The sequence below is a fragment of the Henckelia pumila genome, chromosome 4, assembly GCF_033568475.1.
Source record: "Henckelia pumila isolate YLH828 chromosome 4, ASM3356847v2, whole genome shotgun sequence".
Classification (NCBI taxonomy): domain Eukaryota; kingdom Viridiplantae; phylum Streptophyta; class Magnoliopsida; order Lamiales; family Gesneriaceae; genus Henckelia; species Henckelia pumila.
The window spans coordinates 70,880,509-70,897,974 of record NC_133123.1 but is presented as its reverse complement, the minus strand read 5'-3'; the positions used below and the strand labels follow the sequence as shown (position 1 = coordinate 70,897,974).

The window sequence follows — 17,466 nt, the reverse complement described above, 5'->3', positions numbered from 1 at the left end:
GGTAGTAAAATCGGGGTTGTAACCCGCTTTACGCTTAGACCTCCTTGCTATTGGTTGTGATGGGAACACTCGATTCAACACCAAAAAATCAGAAGGATTCTCAAGGTCAATTTCGTTGTCGGGTTCTCCTGGACAAATTTTTGCCAATGGTGTAGGTTGAATGGCAGCAGGTACGATTGCGAGGGTAGGGTTTTTAGAATGAACCTCCAAATACTTGTCATCCTCTTGGTAACCCATCTCCGATCGTATATCGTGAGAATCAAAAGCTTTGCCTGCCATTATCCAAAATAAGAAAGAACGGGTTTCAGAGAATTTTAGCAGAGAGATTTAGAGAAGATTTAGGCCAATGAAGAGTATAGAATCAATCTCCAAAGTGATAGAAATATATAGGAATAGGGGTTCAAACGGTAAAAAAAATCAAAAACCCTATCTATCATATCAAACGAGAAATCTCCCCCTAACGGTAACAATTCTCCAACGGGTAAAAATCTCTTAATTAAGGAAATTTAATTTGATTAATTAAGGATATCCTGAAAACTCTCACTTAATAATATATCAATATTTCCCAAAATAAATAACTCCACATCGAGTTTTAACGCCACTGAAACATATTCAATCAACCAATTCAATTTTCAGCAAGTTGGACCATTTTTCCAATTTTTGTTCCTCTTTGAACTTTTAACCCTGAGCACGATATGATCACAATAAATGCAAAATGCATGACCTAATTTATGTCTAAAACAGAATGCAATGAGATTAGATCAGAAATATAATGCATGCAAAGTGTGTGCAGTACGTGTTAAGCACCAGTATTGACAACACTTCCCAACAACACTGTAGTATTCAAAATATTTTTGAATTTGTCACACTTTCATAGCCATGTTTTTCTTCTTTTTGTTTGATTCAGAAGTGGTAGCCTTCACACTAAAAGAACGGTCTTCATTGGACTCTTTTAGATTGCTTTTTCCAATTTTTTTCTGATTTTAGTTTGATTTTCAAGACATTGGTCACTGAAATTTTATCAAACCGTGCTTTTTAATTTTCAAAACCACTTTTCACATGGGACAAGATCATGGAGTACACGAACATCCCTCAACTATTTCGTGGTTTAAAGCACATTTTTAGGACAAGTGTAATCTGAAAATAACTTTGACAGAAGAACTACAAAGTGTCAGTCATACTATCAATCAGCGAAAAACATAGAACATTATGAATATGCAGTATGCCTAAAGTCCTAAAAAATGCACATGCATGTTTGGTGTTGTCCGTCAGTGTTGGCAACACTTAAGGACAGCAACTGTGAGTGCTTATAAAGAACACATGTTGAGAGATTTCCTAAGACTGGAGAATCTCTCGAAGTCTAATGCTTTTGTAAAAATATCGGCCAGTTGGTTATTGGTCCCAACAAACTCCATATGGATCATGTCCTTCTCAACTAAATCTTGAATGAAGTGATGTCTTATGTCAATGTGTTTAGTTCGAGAGTGTTGTACTGGGTTTTTTGATATATCTATATCACTTGAGTTATCACAGTACAAAATTGGAGTTTCACTTTTAAGACCATAGTCTTGCAACATTTGATTCATCCAAATTAATTGAGAACAACAACTTCCCGCTGCCACATATTCGGATTCAGAAGTGGAAAGTGACACACAGTTCTGCTTCCTACTGTACCATGAAACCAAGTTGTTACCCAAATAAAAACAACCACCCATGGTGCTTTTTCTCTCATCAATATCTCTTGCCCAATCAGCATCACTATAGCCTACCAAATTAGTATTGGTTTCTTTAGTGTACCATAAACCCAAGTCTAAAGTTCCTGCAACATACTTCAAAATTCTTTTTACAGCTTTCATATGTGTGACTTTAGAATCAGATTGATATCGGGCACATAAACACACACTGAACATGTAGTAACCCGTATCCAAATTAAGCAAATCAAGTTTCTAATTATGATTAGGTGGGTTAAACTTGATTAAGATGATTTCCGATGGGTTAACGGAGTCCGAAAATGGATTTAGAATGCCCGAAAATGGTCCGGAAGGCTCCGAGGGTTTGGATGGTTCGGAGGGCCCGAACAGGGTTAGTGGGCTCCAAACTTGGGTTCGGACGGCCCGAACTATTTCGTCATTGCTGACATCCATGATGTGACTCCGGACGACCCAAAGCTGAGTTCGGAGGCTCCGAACGTGTTCGAACGGCCCGAAGTCGGGTTCGGACGGCCCGAATTCGTCCTATATATAAGGGATGCGTGGCTCACTTTTAGGCACACCGAGTTCCTTTTCTCTCTGGTTTCTTAGCCTTCTAACTCAGATCTATGGAATTCTAGGCGTCCCGTGGGGAATCCGGAAGTGTCATAGCGATCCAGGCGTCGTAGCGGAGCTTTGGCCTAGTTTTGAGGCAATCGACAACAAAGGGCTAACAACGGACGAAGGTATAGCTTTTGCTTCCTATAAATATTTAGGAGTATGCAATAGCTTAGTTAAGGCTTTTAGAGCACTATAATGATAGTAATATCATTTGGCAGTGTAGAGCAGACTATAGGCGTGGACCTAGAGTTGGTAGAGCTTGCACTGATTTGAGGTACGGAAGTATTGTTCGAGATATCCTGACTGAGTATGCATGTATTATGTGACTGCATGGTTTATATGTCATTGATTTATGCTGCATTCATTTGCATACTGAGCTATCTCCTTCGAGATGTCTGTTAGTAGGGTTTTTCCCTATCCTATTAGTGGTTGAACTTCCATCAATTTGGGTCCGGCATATCCACTGGTATTATGGTATGGGAGCCACCTCCTGAAGCGACGGCACAGCGTGATACATATCAGGGCCCGGTCTGTCTCTGTTATCTGATTCTTGACCTCGAGTTATAGGGAGTTCACTTTGCATGCATGTATACTCATACTCTCGTGCTGAGCGTTTTATGCTCATGTCTCGTACTCTGTGTTTATGGACACCCTATTTCATGAGGCAGGTTTGCGATTGGACGAGGCGGGTGGTTCCAAGAGGGGCTAGGCAGTGGTTGGCCAGCTGGAGCTTCGTCTAGGTTTATTTCTGTTGTTTTGGGTTGATACAGCTTTCGATTTGGTTGTATAATCTATTTTGGATATTTACAGATTCCTTGCCTTGGGATTGTAATTTTAGTAATGTTTTCGCAGTTTATTCTGATATCTGTTTATTAAGTTAATTGCATACCTAAGTTTTGTTTAGTAGGTGATCCGGGTAAGGGTCACTACATTTATGGTATCAGAGCATGCAAAGAGACTCTTGGGAATAAATGCTGATATTTTTGGGATGTCTCTGTAGGAGATGACTGTATTTGACAACAGATTTGCAATTGAATTTGGGATGACGAGATTCTTAGGAATTCTCGAGCTTGTCATTGCTAAGGTTACTGTCAGAGATTCAGTTCATGAAGATTCCAGCCGGTTCGAGTTGGAAGAAAAGATCGAGTTTTGGATTCCAGATGCTTCTGAAAATTGGTTAGAACGCATGGTGTGTGATTACACATACGACTCTAACCAAGGGAAGATCTCCACTCGTAGTTGGAGAGATTGTCATAAAGATCGTGTGAAGGTATGTCTGTGGAGTATGCTTGCATAGATGCTTTCGGGAGACAGACAGGAAACTGCACGTTCAAATCAGGTAGATACCAAGGAATGTACGACGGTTGAGTTGTATTAGGTATCTTAGACATGACGTAATACATTGATTGTATTTTGTAGTAAATACTGTGTTTTGTTGTAAACAGTATTTCAGTTGTAAGCATTGAATCATGGTATTATTGATTCCAGGCTGTTGGGAATTCTTAGTAATTGTAACTAATATTTGTAATCTATTTTATTACATGAGATTGTAATAAGATTTGTATTAAACCGGGTTCAGTGGTTTTATGATATTGATGTAGCAGTTGTTGTTTCATTGTACATCTGTTCTTTTGAGGTTATATAATCTTTGGGATTAGTCCAGTGTGTAGTTGACCTGTGTTCAACTATGGTGGTTTTCTGGATAGTTTCATGTTTGCAGTTGATTGGGTGATCTAGGTGTTTTCCTAGGATTGACCTAGCTAGTCGTTCGACTATGGTTTTGTCAAGTGATGATGGATTTTCATCAGAGGCTGGATGTTGGACTATACCAGGGACTATGGACTGTGTGGTTGATCAGGACGGGAAAGTAAGCGCGACCCTAGCCGGTGATTCTGGAAGGTTACATTCAGAAGGGCTTAAAGGGAAGGCTACCTTAGTCTTGATATTTACACAGTGTAGTCAGGGGTATAACTGTCAAGTTGAAAATCAGTGATAGTTGAATTCATTTGGGTTATAGTTAGTCAGTTGACTATGATTAGTGCCGCGTTGGGATGATTCCTCAGGAGGCATGGGGTGTGTTCTAGGTTGTTTCCTTAGAACAGTTAGTAGTGTTTTGACCTCTTTAGGTGATTGCCATGTGATGATGAGATTTCATCAGTGTACCAGGTCGAGTGATACCGAGAGTTGTGTACTGTGATCGGGACTAGACGTGATGGGGCGCGACCCTATGCCAGTGTACTCTGGGAGTCTTTTGTACTTCAGAGGTTGCCTGGGAGCCTTTGTGCTTCAGGATCGGCGGTGGGAAGGCTATTCAGTCTAGAGGTTGGGCAACAGTCACGACGGGGTATGACCTTGGATTGGATTGATACCGGTGTTGGTATTGGGATTTAGTTATCGTCTGATGTTTGTCAGAGATACTGGGTTTTAGGTTTCTGCTGTCAGAAATTGTCTTGGAGGGATTTCCTTGACGAGTGATTGTTCGGAGCAGATGGCTTTGATCTTCGATATTGGGATATAGCTAGATGGATAGATCTAGTAGGTAGACGGATTTCTACCATTGTTCACTTTGGGACTACCATTGGGATTTGGAAGGAAGTGAGGCTTGTTTTGCAATGGATTTCCTTGTGATAGGAACTATTCAGGTTACTGGATTACGAGTTGTTTTGGGATTTCGACTCGGTTGGGAGTTTGGCTCACTGATGATAGATTTCATCATTAAGTGAATTATATCAGTAGCTTAAGACTGTACTGGATGGTTCGAGACAGGAGGAAATCATGACCTTCGCCAGTGGTTCTTTGGCAGGATATTCCAGATGGATTATCAGTGTAGGCTACCTCAGTCTTGATTAGTTCACAGTCTCAGCGAGGGATATGATTTCCAGGAGCAGGTTCAGCGACAGTTGGTAGTGAGTCAGTATCGATGCGAGATTGGTACCGGTGACTACTAATAGCTATTGTCTGACTTTGTCAGAGATAGGTTAGTTGAATCAAGTGTGATTCTTGTAATTCCAAGTGTTTGGAAACCGTATGACTTATGGCAGTGAGATCATGATTATTGATCGAGCCATGTGAGATTTCAAAATGACCAAGACTTGGCGGATGGTTGCCATATTTTGGTTGGTACTGACAGGTTGTGTGTTAGTCACAACTTATCGACGTGGTCAATTGGTTGAGCTGATCAGTGATTGAGATATCATGAATCGAGAGATACTTGGGACGATACTATAAGCCGTCGTGCTTATGAGTTTGGATCCTTTAAGTAAATGTCTCGGAACAGTAAGAGAATTATTTGCATTCAGGATTCTCGGGTGGTTGAGATTTTCGGAGTGCAGTCGTTTGGACTTTCAAGTTCGATAGATCACGGAAAGTGATTGCATGTTTTGACTTTGGTAAGTCATAGCTAGTTCGATAACTTGGATAAAGTTATCAGTGGTAAGCAGAGATGTTCGGACTTAGTAACGTTTCAGGAAGAGTATCTTCTCGGTAAGAGGAGACATAATTGATCTGAACATTGCTTGGTATTAGCAATGGTTGACCCAGTTTTGGAAATAGGATTGTTCCTTGCTATTGGACTACAGTTTTGGGAACTGTTAGCCGAGTACTTGTTTAGGCGTTTCCAGCAGTTTTCTCGGAGGATTTTCGTTGAATTGTGATTCGACGAGTGTTGCGGAATTCAATGAGCATTAGCAGGCCGATATCAGTTGTTTGTTCGTGGGATGATACGACAGCTGAGACTTGTGTTCAGAGTCTAGCGAGATTGTTGTTGGTGATTTCCCAGTACGTTCTGATGTGCTATGCCATTGAGGTATTGGGATCGACCGAGATCGATCAGGTAGATTCGTTGGTTTACCGCATGTGTCATGGATTGCGCGAAGGGTTGAGGTGAACTAGTTTTGTTCATCTTGGTAGCGAGTCAAGTGTGAATTGGGATTGTTATCTATGGTTGTATAACCAGTGTTGCGAATTCAATTGATATCTCGAGTGACGAGATAGTGGTGATATTTAATCCAGACTACTAATGTTGTAGATGTTGCGGTCCCATCTATGTGTTCAGCATTATAGCGGTGATATTCTTTGAGAATATTAGTCAGCATCGAAGAAAATAAGTACGGAATGTAAGTCTGTCGATGCTAGGAACTTTTGGGATTGGTTGTTATCTGTGGCAATACGTCAAGTGGGAATCGATTGGTTAACACTTGCGGTTACCTCTGGGATTCGATGTCAGTGTTAGACTAGTGGAGATACAGGTTGGTTGTATCTGGTCTTATCGTTAGTACGAACTAGTTCTAGCAAGAGGGATAGTCGGTATCAAGTGGTATACTTGACGAGGAACTATCACTGCTATGGTTCGCAGGAACAGTGGGTATTCGAAGAGCAGTCGAAAGTACTCTATTGATCGTAGGGTTCGGTTGTACATCCAGAAGATCGTTCTACTTCATGGATGCCACTGGGCATTGTCAGCGATCGAGACCCAGGTTTACTTCCATATTCTGGGGGAGTGTCCAGCGTGCTACGAGCACTGCTTTCAGTTTAAATACTGAATATCATCCAGAGACAGATGGTCAGATGGAGAGCGTTATCCATACCTTGGAGGACATGCTTTGGGCATGTACTATGGATTTTGGTTCAGTTTAGCCAGATCAGTTGTCATTGATTAAGTTCGCGTACAAAAATAGGTACCATCGTAACATCGGGAGGGCACCTGTTGAGGCGTTGTACGGGCGACTTGTCATACTCCATTCTTCTAGAAAAAAGTGGGGGAGACAGTATTTCTGAGAGTTTCACCTTTTTCGCAGGGTTCTCATGTTTGGTCTCAAGGGTATGCTGTCTCCCAGATTTATCGATCAGTTTGAGATCTTAGAGAACATTGGTGATTTGGCTTATCAGTTAGCCTTGCCACCATATTTGTCCAGTATCCGAGGCGTGTTTCACGTATCTTTGTTGCGAAGATATGTGACGATCAGTCTGAAGTTCATGTGGATACTACTTGATTTATGCAAAGAGTGTTTCTGCATATTGGTTGTATTTTCGGTACTTAAGATCTTATTTCGAGGACCAAATATCTTAAGTGGGGGAAAATGTAGTAACCCGTATCTAAATTAAGCAAATCAAGTGTCTAATTATGATTAGGCGGGTTAAACTTGATTAAGATGATTTTCGATGGGTTAACGGAGTCCGGAAATGGATTTAGAATGCCCGAAAATGGTCCAGAAGGCTCCGAGGGTTTGGATGGTTCGGAGGGCCCGAACAGGGTTAGTGGGCTCCGAACTGGTTCGAGGGATCCGAACTTGGGTTCGGACGGCCCGAACTATTTCGTCATTGCTGACGTCCATGATGTGACTCCGGACGACCCGAAGCTAAGTTCGGAGGCTCCGAACGTGTTCGGACGGCCCAAAGTCGGGTTCGGACGGCCCGAACTCGTCCTATATATAAGGGATGCGTGGCTCACTTTTAGGCACACCAAGTTCCTTTTCTCTCTGGTTTCTTAGCCTTCTAACTCAGATCTAGGGAATTCTAGGCGTCCCGTGGGGAATCTGGAAGTGACATAGCGATCCAGGTGTCGTAGCGGAGCTTTGGCCTAGTTTTGAGGCAATCGACAAAAAAGGGCTAACGACGGACGAAGGTATAGCTTTTGCTTCCTATAAATATTTAGGAGTATGCAATAGCTTAGTTAAGGCTTTTAGAGCACTATAATGATAGTAGTATCATTTGGCAGTGTAGAGCAGACTATAGGCATGGACCTAGAGTTGGTAGAGCTTGCACTGATTTGAGGTACGGAAGTACTGTTCGAGATATCCTGACTGAGTATGCATGTATTATGTGACTGCATGGTTTATATGTCATTGATTTATGCTGCATTCATTTGCATACTGAGCTATCTCCTTCGAGATGTCTGTTAGTAAGGGTTTTCCCTATCCTGTTAGTGGTTGGACTTTCATCGATTTGGGTCCGGAATATCCACTGGAATTATGGTATGGGAGCCACCTCCTGAAGCGACGGCACAGCGTGCTACATACCAGGGCCCGGTCTGTCTCTGTTATCTGATTCTTGACCTAGAGTTATAGGGAGTTCACTTTGCATACATGTATACTCATACTCTCGTGCTGAGCGTTTTATGCTCACGTCTCGTACTCTGTGTTTCTGGACACCCTATTTCATAGGGCAGGTTTGCGATTGGACGAGGCGGGTGGTTCCAAGAGGGGCTAGGCAGTGGTTGGCCAGCTGGAGCTTCGTCTAGGTTTATTTCTGTTGTTTTGGGTTGATACAGCTTTCGATTTGGTTGTATAATCTATTTTGGATATTTACAGATTCCTTGCCTTGGTATTGTAATTTTAGTAATGTTTTCGCAGTTTATTCTGATATCTGTTTATTAAGTTAATTGCATGTCTAAGTTCTGTTTAGTAGGTGATCCGGGTAAGGGTCACTACAGAACATAATATCAGGTCTACTTGCACTTAAATATAGCAAACTACCAATTATGCTTCTGTACAGAGTGTTGTCAACACTGTCAGCAACACTGTATTTGCACAGTTTTTCATTAGTTCCCATTGGTGTTTTCATATGTCTAACATGATCAGTACAAAACCTCTTCACCAAATTCTTAGCATATTTGCTTTGACACAAAAAGATTTCATCACTCGTTTGTTTCACTTGTAATCCTAGAAAGTAATTCAACTCACCTACCATGCTCATTTCAAAGGTAGCAGTCATGCTTTCAACAAAATCATTCACAAGTTTTTGAGATGAAGCACAGAAAATTATGTCATCAACATAGATTTGACAGATAAGAATGTTACCTTGTACTTTTTGAACAAAAAGTGTTTTGTCTACCTCACCTCTTTTGAATCCAATGTCAAGCGAATACTCCGTGAGCCTTCCATACCAAGCACGAGGTGCTTGTTTCAATCCATATAAGGCCTTCTTCAACTTATAAGCATGATCAAAATGATGTGGATCTTCAAATCCCTTAGGCTGTCTTACATACACTTCTTCATTCAAAATTCCATTCAAAAATGCGCTTTTGACATCCATTTGAAAAAGTTTCATTTTCATGTGACATGCAATAGCCAACAATAATCTAACAGATTCTATTCGGGCTACAGATGCGAAAGTTTCATCAAAGTCCACCCCCTCAACTTGTGTATACCCTTGAGCTACCAACCTAGCTTTGTTCCTTATAATATTTTCTGATTCATCAGTTTTGTTTTTAAAAATCCACTTTGTTCCAATGATATTACTATGATCAGGTGGAGGAACTAAGATCCACACATCATTTCTAACAAATTGTTCAAGTTCATCATGCATAGCATTGACCCAAAACTCATCTTTTAAAGCATCACCAACATTTTTTGGTTCAATACTAGACACAAAGCAAGAATATCTTACCTGAGAGTATGCGAAAGTCATGCACACTAACCCACTCATTTTTCGATAATCAACTTTTCCCTTTCTTCGAGTTTGCATCCTTCCTTGTGCATCTCCTATGATTTGTGAAGTATGATGGTTTTTCTGAATTCTGCTTGATACATCATGTCCAGCATCTTGTATTTCATCTTCAAAAACATCCTGATCTTTTGTATTCTGTTCATTCATATTGTTGGACTCAGTGTTGTGCTGGGTGATTTTTAAGGTGAGACAACACTAGTGACAACACTGGAATCAGTCTGGGGAATAACAGTATCTAGCAGATCATCAATATTGTCTTCAATTGTTTTCCCCTTCAGATCTGCATAATCATCAAATATCACGTTAATATATTCAATGATAGTTCTAGTTCTCAAATTAAACACACGGGAAGCTCGACTATTCAATGCATATCCAAGGAATAAACACTTATCGCTTTTTGAATCAAACTTGGTCAACTCCATCCTGTCATTCAAAACATAACATATGCATCCAAAAACATGAAATATATTTAAGGTTAGGCATCTTTCCCATGAGAATTTCATAGGAAGTCATAGTAGAACCTTTCCTTAAATACACCCTATTGGATATATGGCATGCAGTATTTAAAGCCTCAGCCCAAAATCTTTTTGCAATATTTTTTGAGCTTAACATAACCCTTGCCATCTCTTGGAGGGTTCTGTTTTTCCTTTCGGCAATGTCATTTTGCTGAGGTGTCTTAGGTGCTGAATATTCATGTGATATGTCTTCCTTTTTCACAAAATTGATCAAACAATAAGTTTTCAAATTCCTTACCATGGTCGGTTCGAATCCTGATAACCTTCAAAGCATACAGATTAGTGATCTGCTTTATCAATTTTTTTTAAAACATCAAAAGTCTCAGACTTTTCTCTTAAAAAACTTACCCATGAGTACCTTGAAAAGTCATCAACACACACAAATGAATATCTCTTACCTCCACAGCTTTCAACCTCTATAGGTCCCATTAAATCCATGTGTAGGAGTTCAATACATCGTTTTGTCCCACAGTGTTGTAACACTAGATGTGACACACGAGTTTGCTTACCTTTCTGGCAGTCTCCACACACATATGGAACTCCAGAAGTTAGATTTGGCATTCCACGTACAGCATCATACTGGCTCAGTTTCTTCAGTGCTTTGAAGTTGGCATGTCCCAACTTTTGATACCAAAAATTCAAATCATCAACCTTGGTGAATTTGCAAGCAAAATCCTCTCCAAGTTGATAACAATTGTCCGATGATCTAGACCCTATCAAAACACATGAATTACTCCTATCAAAAACTTGACACAAATTCTTATCAAATTTAACATAAATATCATCATCACAAAGTTGACTAATGCTAATAAGATTAGCATTTAATCCTTCCACTGTAGGACATTGTGAAGCTTAGGTAGTCCTTCTACATTCAAAGTTCTTTTTCCAACAATCTTTCCATTTGCTCCTCCTCCATAAGTCACTTTTCCTTTATCTTATTCAACATAGTCAGAAAGATAATTCTTCAATCCTGTCATGTGGCGTGAACTACCACTGTCGAAGTACCAATGACCTGCAACATTAGTTTTCAAGGAAGTATAAACGACATTACAACTAGATTTAGTTTTTGGTACCCAAACCTTTTTCTCAGAATTTTTCTTCCAGGCAGTGTTCTGGTGCAGTGTTGGCAACACTTGTCTAGTATTCCAGAACATATAGTCATACCTAAGTTTAAAACAGTAAGGCTTGATGTGACCTTGCTTGTGATAGTAATGACAAACAAACCTATGATTTCTTTGTTTTTTTCTCTGAACAGGAGCTTGTGCCTTCAATGGAATTGGTTTTTCCTTTGGAATTGCAATTGGAACACTAGCAGAGTTACTGTTCTCTTTGACAAAAATAGTTTGTGATGACTCCCCTACTTCAAACTTGCTATTATGAAGCCTAGACCAGCTCTATCATCTTTTCCCATCATCAGAATTGAATCCAGCTTGGTCTTGCTTGAATTAAACTTTGCGAGAGTTGCATTGGCTCTTCCAAGATCTTCTTTGACCTTGCATAGTTCTAAATCCTTCTTGCTCAGAACAACTTCAAGTCTAGCCACTGATGCCTTCAGTTCACTATTCTCTTTTGATAGAATTGAATTTGATTTGTACCTTAACATCCAATCAGTATAAAATTCTTCATACATCTTCTGGGCATTCTCTAAAGACAGCTCTTCCTCATCAGCATCCTGATTGTTAGAGTCTTTAGGTACTGAAGCATTCAGAAAAACTATATTCTGGTCAGTGTTATGGCCAAGTGTTGTGAAACTTGTGACAACACTGTGTTTCTTCTCTAACACTGTGTTTCTGCTGTACCAGAACTGACAGTGCATTGTGAGTCTCTTCTTCTCCTTGTTATGTACCCTCTTCATCTTCATCATCACTCAAGGAAACATACATTCCTTTACGAAGTCTGGTTGGACACTCATTAGCATAGTGACCAAAGCCTGTGCACTCATGACACTTCACAGATTCAAATTTCTTCGAGATATTCAGTGTTTTTCCTTCTTTCTGAAACTGATTTTGACTCTTTGAAGGGATGGTATTCTGTTCTGGTCCGCAGATCCTCAATGGTTTTCCAACAGCAGGAGCATTCAAAACTTTAGGTTTCTGACCAGGTTTCTTATAATCTCTTATTTTCTTCAAGTAGTTACCAAATTGTTTGGTAAGTAAGGCAATAAAATCATCTCCTAAGTTAGACTCGTTGACTCCCTGTGTCAGATCAACAAAATCATTGTATGAGTCATTGGAAACTTGAAGTGCAATAGACTTACCTTTGTCTTTTTTTCCAAAATTCATCTCCAACTCATAAGTTCGAAGTGAACTCATCAATTCATCCAATCCCAGGATTGATGTGTCTTTCGATTCATCAATAGCACAAATCTTCATTTGAAATCTTTCAGGCAGTGATCTTAACACCTTGCTCACCAAGCGTTCATTCGAAATAGCATCACCAAGATCAATTGTCTCATTCTTGATCTTCCTCAAGCGACGTTCATAATCATCAATTGTCTCACTTTCTTCCATCCTCAAGTTTTCAAACTGAGTAGTGAGAATCCTTCTTTTGGTTCGACGCACACTTTCGGATCCTTCATAGTGCATTTGAAGTTTTTCCCAAGCCTGTTTAGCACATACACAATTAGTGACCAGTGAAAACATATTAGAATCAAGAGAAGTAAATAGCTTTGTTGCTCATATTCGAAGCAGCCGTTTCATTTGCGTTCCAGTCCGTTTCTGGTTTGATGAGAAAATCTCCTTCTCCATCAGTTCTCCTTGGTGGATTCCAGCCTTGTAACACACGATGCCAAGCCTTTTCATCAATCGATTTGATGTAGACACGCATCCTGACTTTCCAGATAGCATAGTTGGATGCATCCAAGATTGGAGGACGTTGAGCAGTTCCTGAATAAGGTATCTCCATTGTGATGTCCTGTCAAACACAAAAACAGAATCACACTTAGTATCGTCAAGTGAATGTCTCTGACGCCACTTGTTAGGTTTGGACAGTCTGAAATCACAGAAATACCAGAAAACTTTTCGAGTGTGTGTTATCTTTCAGTGTTGTCAACACTTCAGAAAATACTATGCAGCAGAATAATTAACTAACAAAAAAAGTAAATAGCACACAGATATTTATGCACAAGTACTAAGTACTTGTACGATGCCTCATGGCGAAATAATCACTAAAAAATCAAATCAGTTTACAAAAACCAACTAGTGATTGTTTATGAAAAACTACTTTTCTCAATAAATTGAGAAAATAAATGACTTCCTAAAAACTAGAAAGAACTAGAATAATAAACCAATAGGAAGTTCTAAGCCGAAAAACGAAAACCAAAGAAACACTTTCTGAACAACACTTCACTCGTGTGTTCTTCAGTGTTTCCAACACTACTCGGCAACACAATGTAGCAACCATGAACACTCCAGAATTTCTGCAGTAATTCTCTATGTATTTTGCTCTCTACGTTCCACTCTTTTCTCTCGATTGTTCTTTTCTGATCGGTCCAAGCACTCCTTTAAATAGATCTTCAATATATTTCCATAAATAAGATCTTACAAAGCATGAAGACAATATATCATCAGAATCAAATATTTCGAATCAGAAATACTAAAAATTTAAAACTTGTCTAAGAAAGGCAAAACTATAACTATAGAATTTGAATGCAATAAGGAAATAATTTAAAAAACATGTGCACAACATGTTTTTTCAATCAAGATTGTAGGTAACCTTATATATATATATATATATATATATATATATATATATATATATATATATATATATATATATATACAATTTTTCTATCATGCCCACTCCCACCTAATGTGTCCACCATGAGGTGGCATCAACTATTGGATGTGATGAATTGTGCGTCCAATAGTTGAGTGTCACCTCATGATGGGCACATTAGATAGGCACGGTGGGTGAACAGGATAGCAAAACTCTATATATATATATATATATATATATTTATGTAGGCAACCTTATATTTAACTTACGCTTTTTAAGGACAAATTTGTGAGTAATGTTAAAAGTTATCAGATTTATATGTTGTTTTCATATACTAGGAGTCCATGCAATATCTAAATATAATTGGATTTTTTTTAAGCGTAATTTTTGTTTTGGCACGTGTCGATCCTTTTGCTTTGTTTTTTTTAAAAAAATAATAATAATAATAATTGGAATCCTAAAGACGTGGCAACATTAAGCACCAGTGTTTAAGTGATGATTTAAGAGATTTTAAAATGCTAATTCACGTGATTAATCATCCAAAATATATGTGGCCTAAGCAAAACCACGTAGTCCAGTAAGAACAGTGACACATATTACATATATCTGGTTGGCGCAACCATAGGTTTCCAATAAAAAATATAATTTTTATTTTAATACTTGAGATTAGATTTTGCACCTATTTGTTTCGAAATCGAAACTTCGTTTTCAAAAGATAGATGGTAAAAAACATAATATTGTTGTATATATTATATTAGTTCTAAAAATATAAGTTTTAATTATTAATAAAATAAAATAATCTTGGTTTCGGATCAGGTACACTTTCCTCATAATTAAAGGTGGTACACGTATCATACCGACAATCGTGTATCGTACGTCGCACCAAAAATTATAGTGTAAGAACATTTTATATTATCGTATCGATTAACATTTTATATTATCGTATCGATTTTTTTTACATATAACTAGCACCTATTATATTGAAATTTTACGTTATACAGATATTTCAGTACGATATCGATATATATATATATACTTTTTTATATTAAAAAAACATTATATATTAAAATTTTTATATTTTGTTTCTATATTTTGATATTTCAATATATACTAAAATTTTCAAACTCTATATCTTTACTGTACCAAAAAAATGGTATTGTTATCGTACAATAACAAAATCTTCGATATATCAAAAATTTTATATATTCATTATAATAATCTTGATATACCAAAAATAAGGTATTTTTTTCACCGTAGCCATAATTCCTATCCAATGTGTGGTGTAGGCTTGCGTCTAGGCACGTGAATTATGCCTCTGAAGTAAACTTTTGTAGTCTTCTACGCTAGAAGTAAGCACAATCATTGAGCTACTAAGGCCAAGAAAACTTATTTTATTTTATTTTGGGGCCAAAAGTGCATTTGCCACAAGTTTTGGGGGTGATTAATTAGATGCCAATTTCAATTTTTCAGGGTATGATTTGCAAAATTTAGCAAATTGTGATCGGATGCTATTCGATTTTATCAATTATCGAGTATCCAATGACTAGGTTGATACTGAATTCCTAAACTTCTGAGAATTTATGCAACCAACATATGTTATATATTATACTCACATGTGTACCTGATAAAAATTAGGTGTTCAACAATATATAGATATGTATATGTGTCAATAACAACCATCGATGCAATACTATCAAAGTATTATGGGTAACAAAAAAATCATATTAGATCATCTAACAGATTAATTTTGTGAGACATATCTTCACTCGACTTGACTCGTGAAAAGTTATTACTTTTTATATCAACGATATTATTTTTTATGTAGAGTCTTCTCACATACATATAGATAGACCGCCTTACCAGAGATATGTGTTATTGTGTAATTATAAAATATATATGTAGCTCGAAAAAAATAATTAATTATGGTCTTTATATATGGGACAACGTGGTGGATCTAGGGCCGATGAAAAATATCAAAATGCCGTCATATCGATTTTATCGTACCGAAAAAAATCGTATATACCGAAAATTTCGGTATCGATATTGGTATAAGATTTTCAAATTTTCGGTATTTCGGTATACCGAAAAAAATCGATATACACGATATCAGTATGATATCGCGTATATCGATATTTTTTTTAAAAAAACAGTTTAAAAGAATCGGTATACACGGCATCATACCGATACCGTACCGAATTTTGGTATTCGATATGGTATCGATAAAGATTTATGTCATACCAAAATTTTCGGTACGATATCGGTATCGAAAATTTCGGTACTTTCGATACGGTATGCGATATTTGATTATACGGTATGAGATATACCGTACCGAACCATCCCTAAGTAGATTCATCGGAAAATAAAGGGCACAATAATGAGTTGGATTCTTGTGTTTTGAGTGAGTATTATTTGATTTCATTAGCATTTTTTTACTGTTTAGGTGGCCAGGTGTGTTAGATTATATCACAAACTTAAAATATTTGAGTGTGTACTACCATTTGAAAAAAAAAAAAATCAGATTTCACATCGAAAAGTTTGAAAGATTATTGGAAAGTTTAATTTTTATATCATATTTTATTCGATGATTGCATAGTTTTTATATTTTATCTTAGATTTATTATATGAACTTGTGACTGATACTGGTTGTTAGAACTTAGATCGAAAGTGTTATCACATTTTAGTTGATGATTGCATAGTTTTTATATTTTATCTTAGATTTATTATATGAACTTGTGACTGATACTGGTTGTTAAAACTTAGATCGAGAGTGTTATCACATTTTAGTTGATGATTGCATAGTTTTTATATTTTATCTTAGATTTATTATATGAACTTGTGACTGATATTGGTTGTTAGAACTTAGATAGAGAGTGTTCTTGTTTTAAAAAAATCTGTATAATTAATGTGGTCTTAGTCTAGTTGTAAGACTGAGGCAACGTAACAAATTCTAAAAAAAAAAAAATAGACTGAGGCGACAAGACTCGCATATGATATGATGTTAAGTTCAAATCCACGTGTATGTAATAGTTAGACTAGAGAGAAAATTCGCTCGCCATTGTATAAAAAAATATCATTTTATTATTTTCGATTTAGAATATTGGGCAAATTATTTTAAAATACTCAAACCCAAATATTTTTTTCTTTTAACTTCCTACACTCAAATTTCTTTGTTTCAACTCCCTAGTGGTCCCCAAATTTGTCTTAACAAAGTGTTTAGAATTTAATCATGTGTACGTAACATTGTTTTACCTATCGAATCAGTTTAGGCCAAGCAGAACTATCGATTACGCAAGGTTTTCAGCCGATATACTCTGGATTAGGGTCCAACATACTTTCGTAAGATGAATTAAATTCAAAAACCTCTTTGACCATATTGTCTTCGGGTCATACCTGCCGAGTTTTACGAAGTGCTCCTCACACTCCAACCACGCAGTCGCAACATATGGTTTCTGCACAAGCTCCTTCAATGACACCCAGCA

General features: G+C 37.6%; 1 protein-coding gene across 1 annotated transcript; it reads right to left on the bottom strand.

The window, feature by feature from the left end:
- Positions 1 to 9,934: 9,934 nt before the first annotated feature.
- On the bottom strand, positions 9,935 to 13,174 carry LOC140861189 (uncharacterized). The gene is made up of 8 exons (XM_073264198.1): positions 12,974 to 13,174; positions 12,117 to 12,873; positions 11,632 to 11,965; positions 11,283 to 11,407; positions 10,780 to 10,983; positions 10,619 to 10,686; positions 10,366 to 10,463; positions 9,935 to 10,178 (listed from the first exon to the last, which is right to left on the bottom strand). Exons 1-8 carry the CDS (start codon positions 13,172 to 13,174, stop codon positions 9,935 to 9,937), a joined length of 2,031 nt encoding a protein of 676 aa, XP_073120299.1.
- Positions 13,175 to 17,466: the final 4,292 nt, after the last annotated feature.

What these genes read in the sequence shown, in the direction of transcription:
- LOC140861189 (XM_073264198.1), bottom strand. Translation starts at nt 13,174, where the DNA reads ATGGAGATACCTTATTCAGGAACTGCTCAACGTCCTCCAATCTTGGAT. An exon ending in AACCAGAAACGGACTGGAAC is followed by an intron (nt 12,874 to 12,973) that starts GCAAATGAAACG and finishes TGTGCTAAACAG; the next exon opens with GCTTGGGAAAAACTTCAAAT. An exon ending in TGATGATGAAGATGAAGAGG is followed by an intron (nt 11,966 to 12,116) that starts GTACATAACAAG and finishes TGAATGCTTCAG; the next exon opens with TACCTAAAGACTCTAACAAT.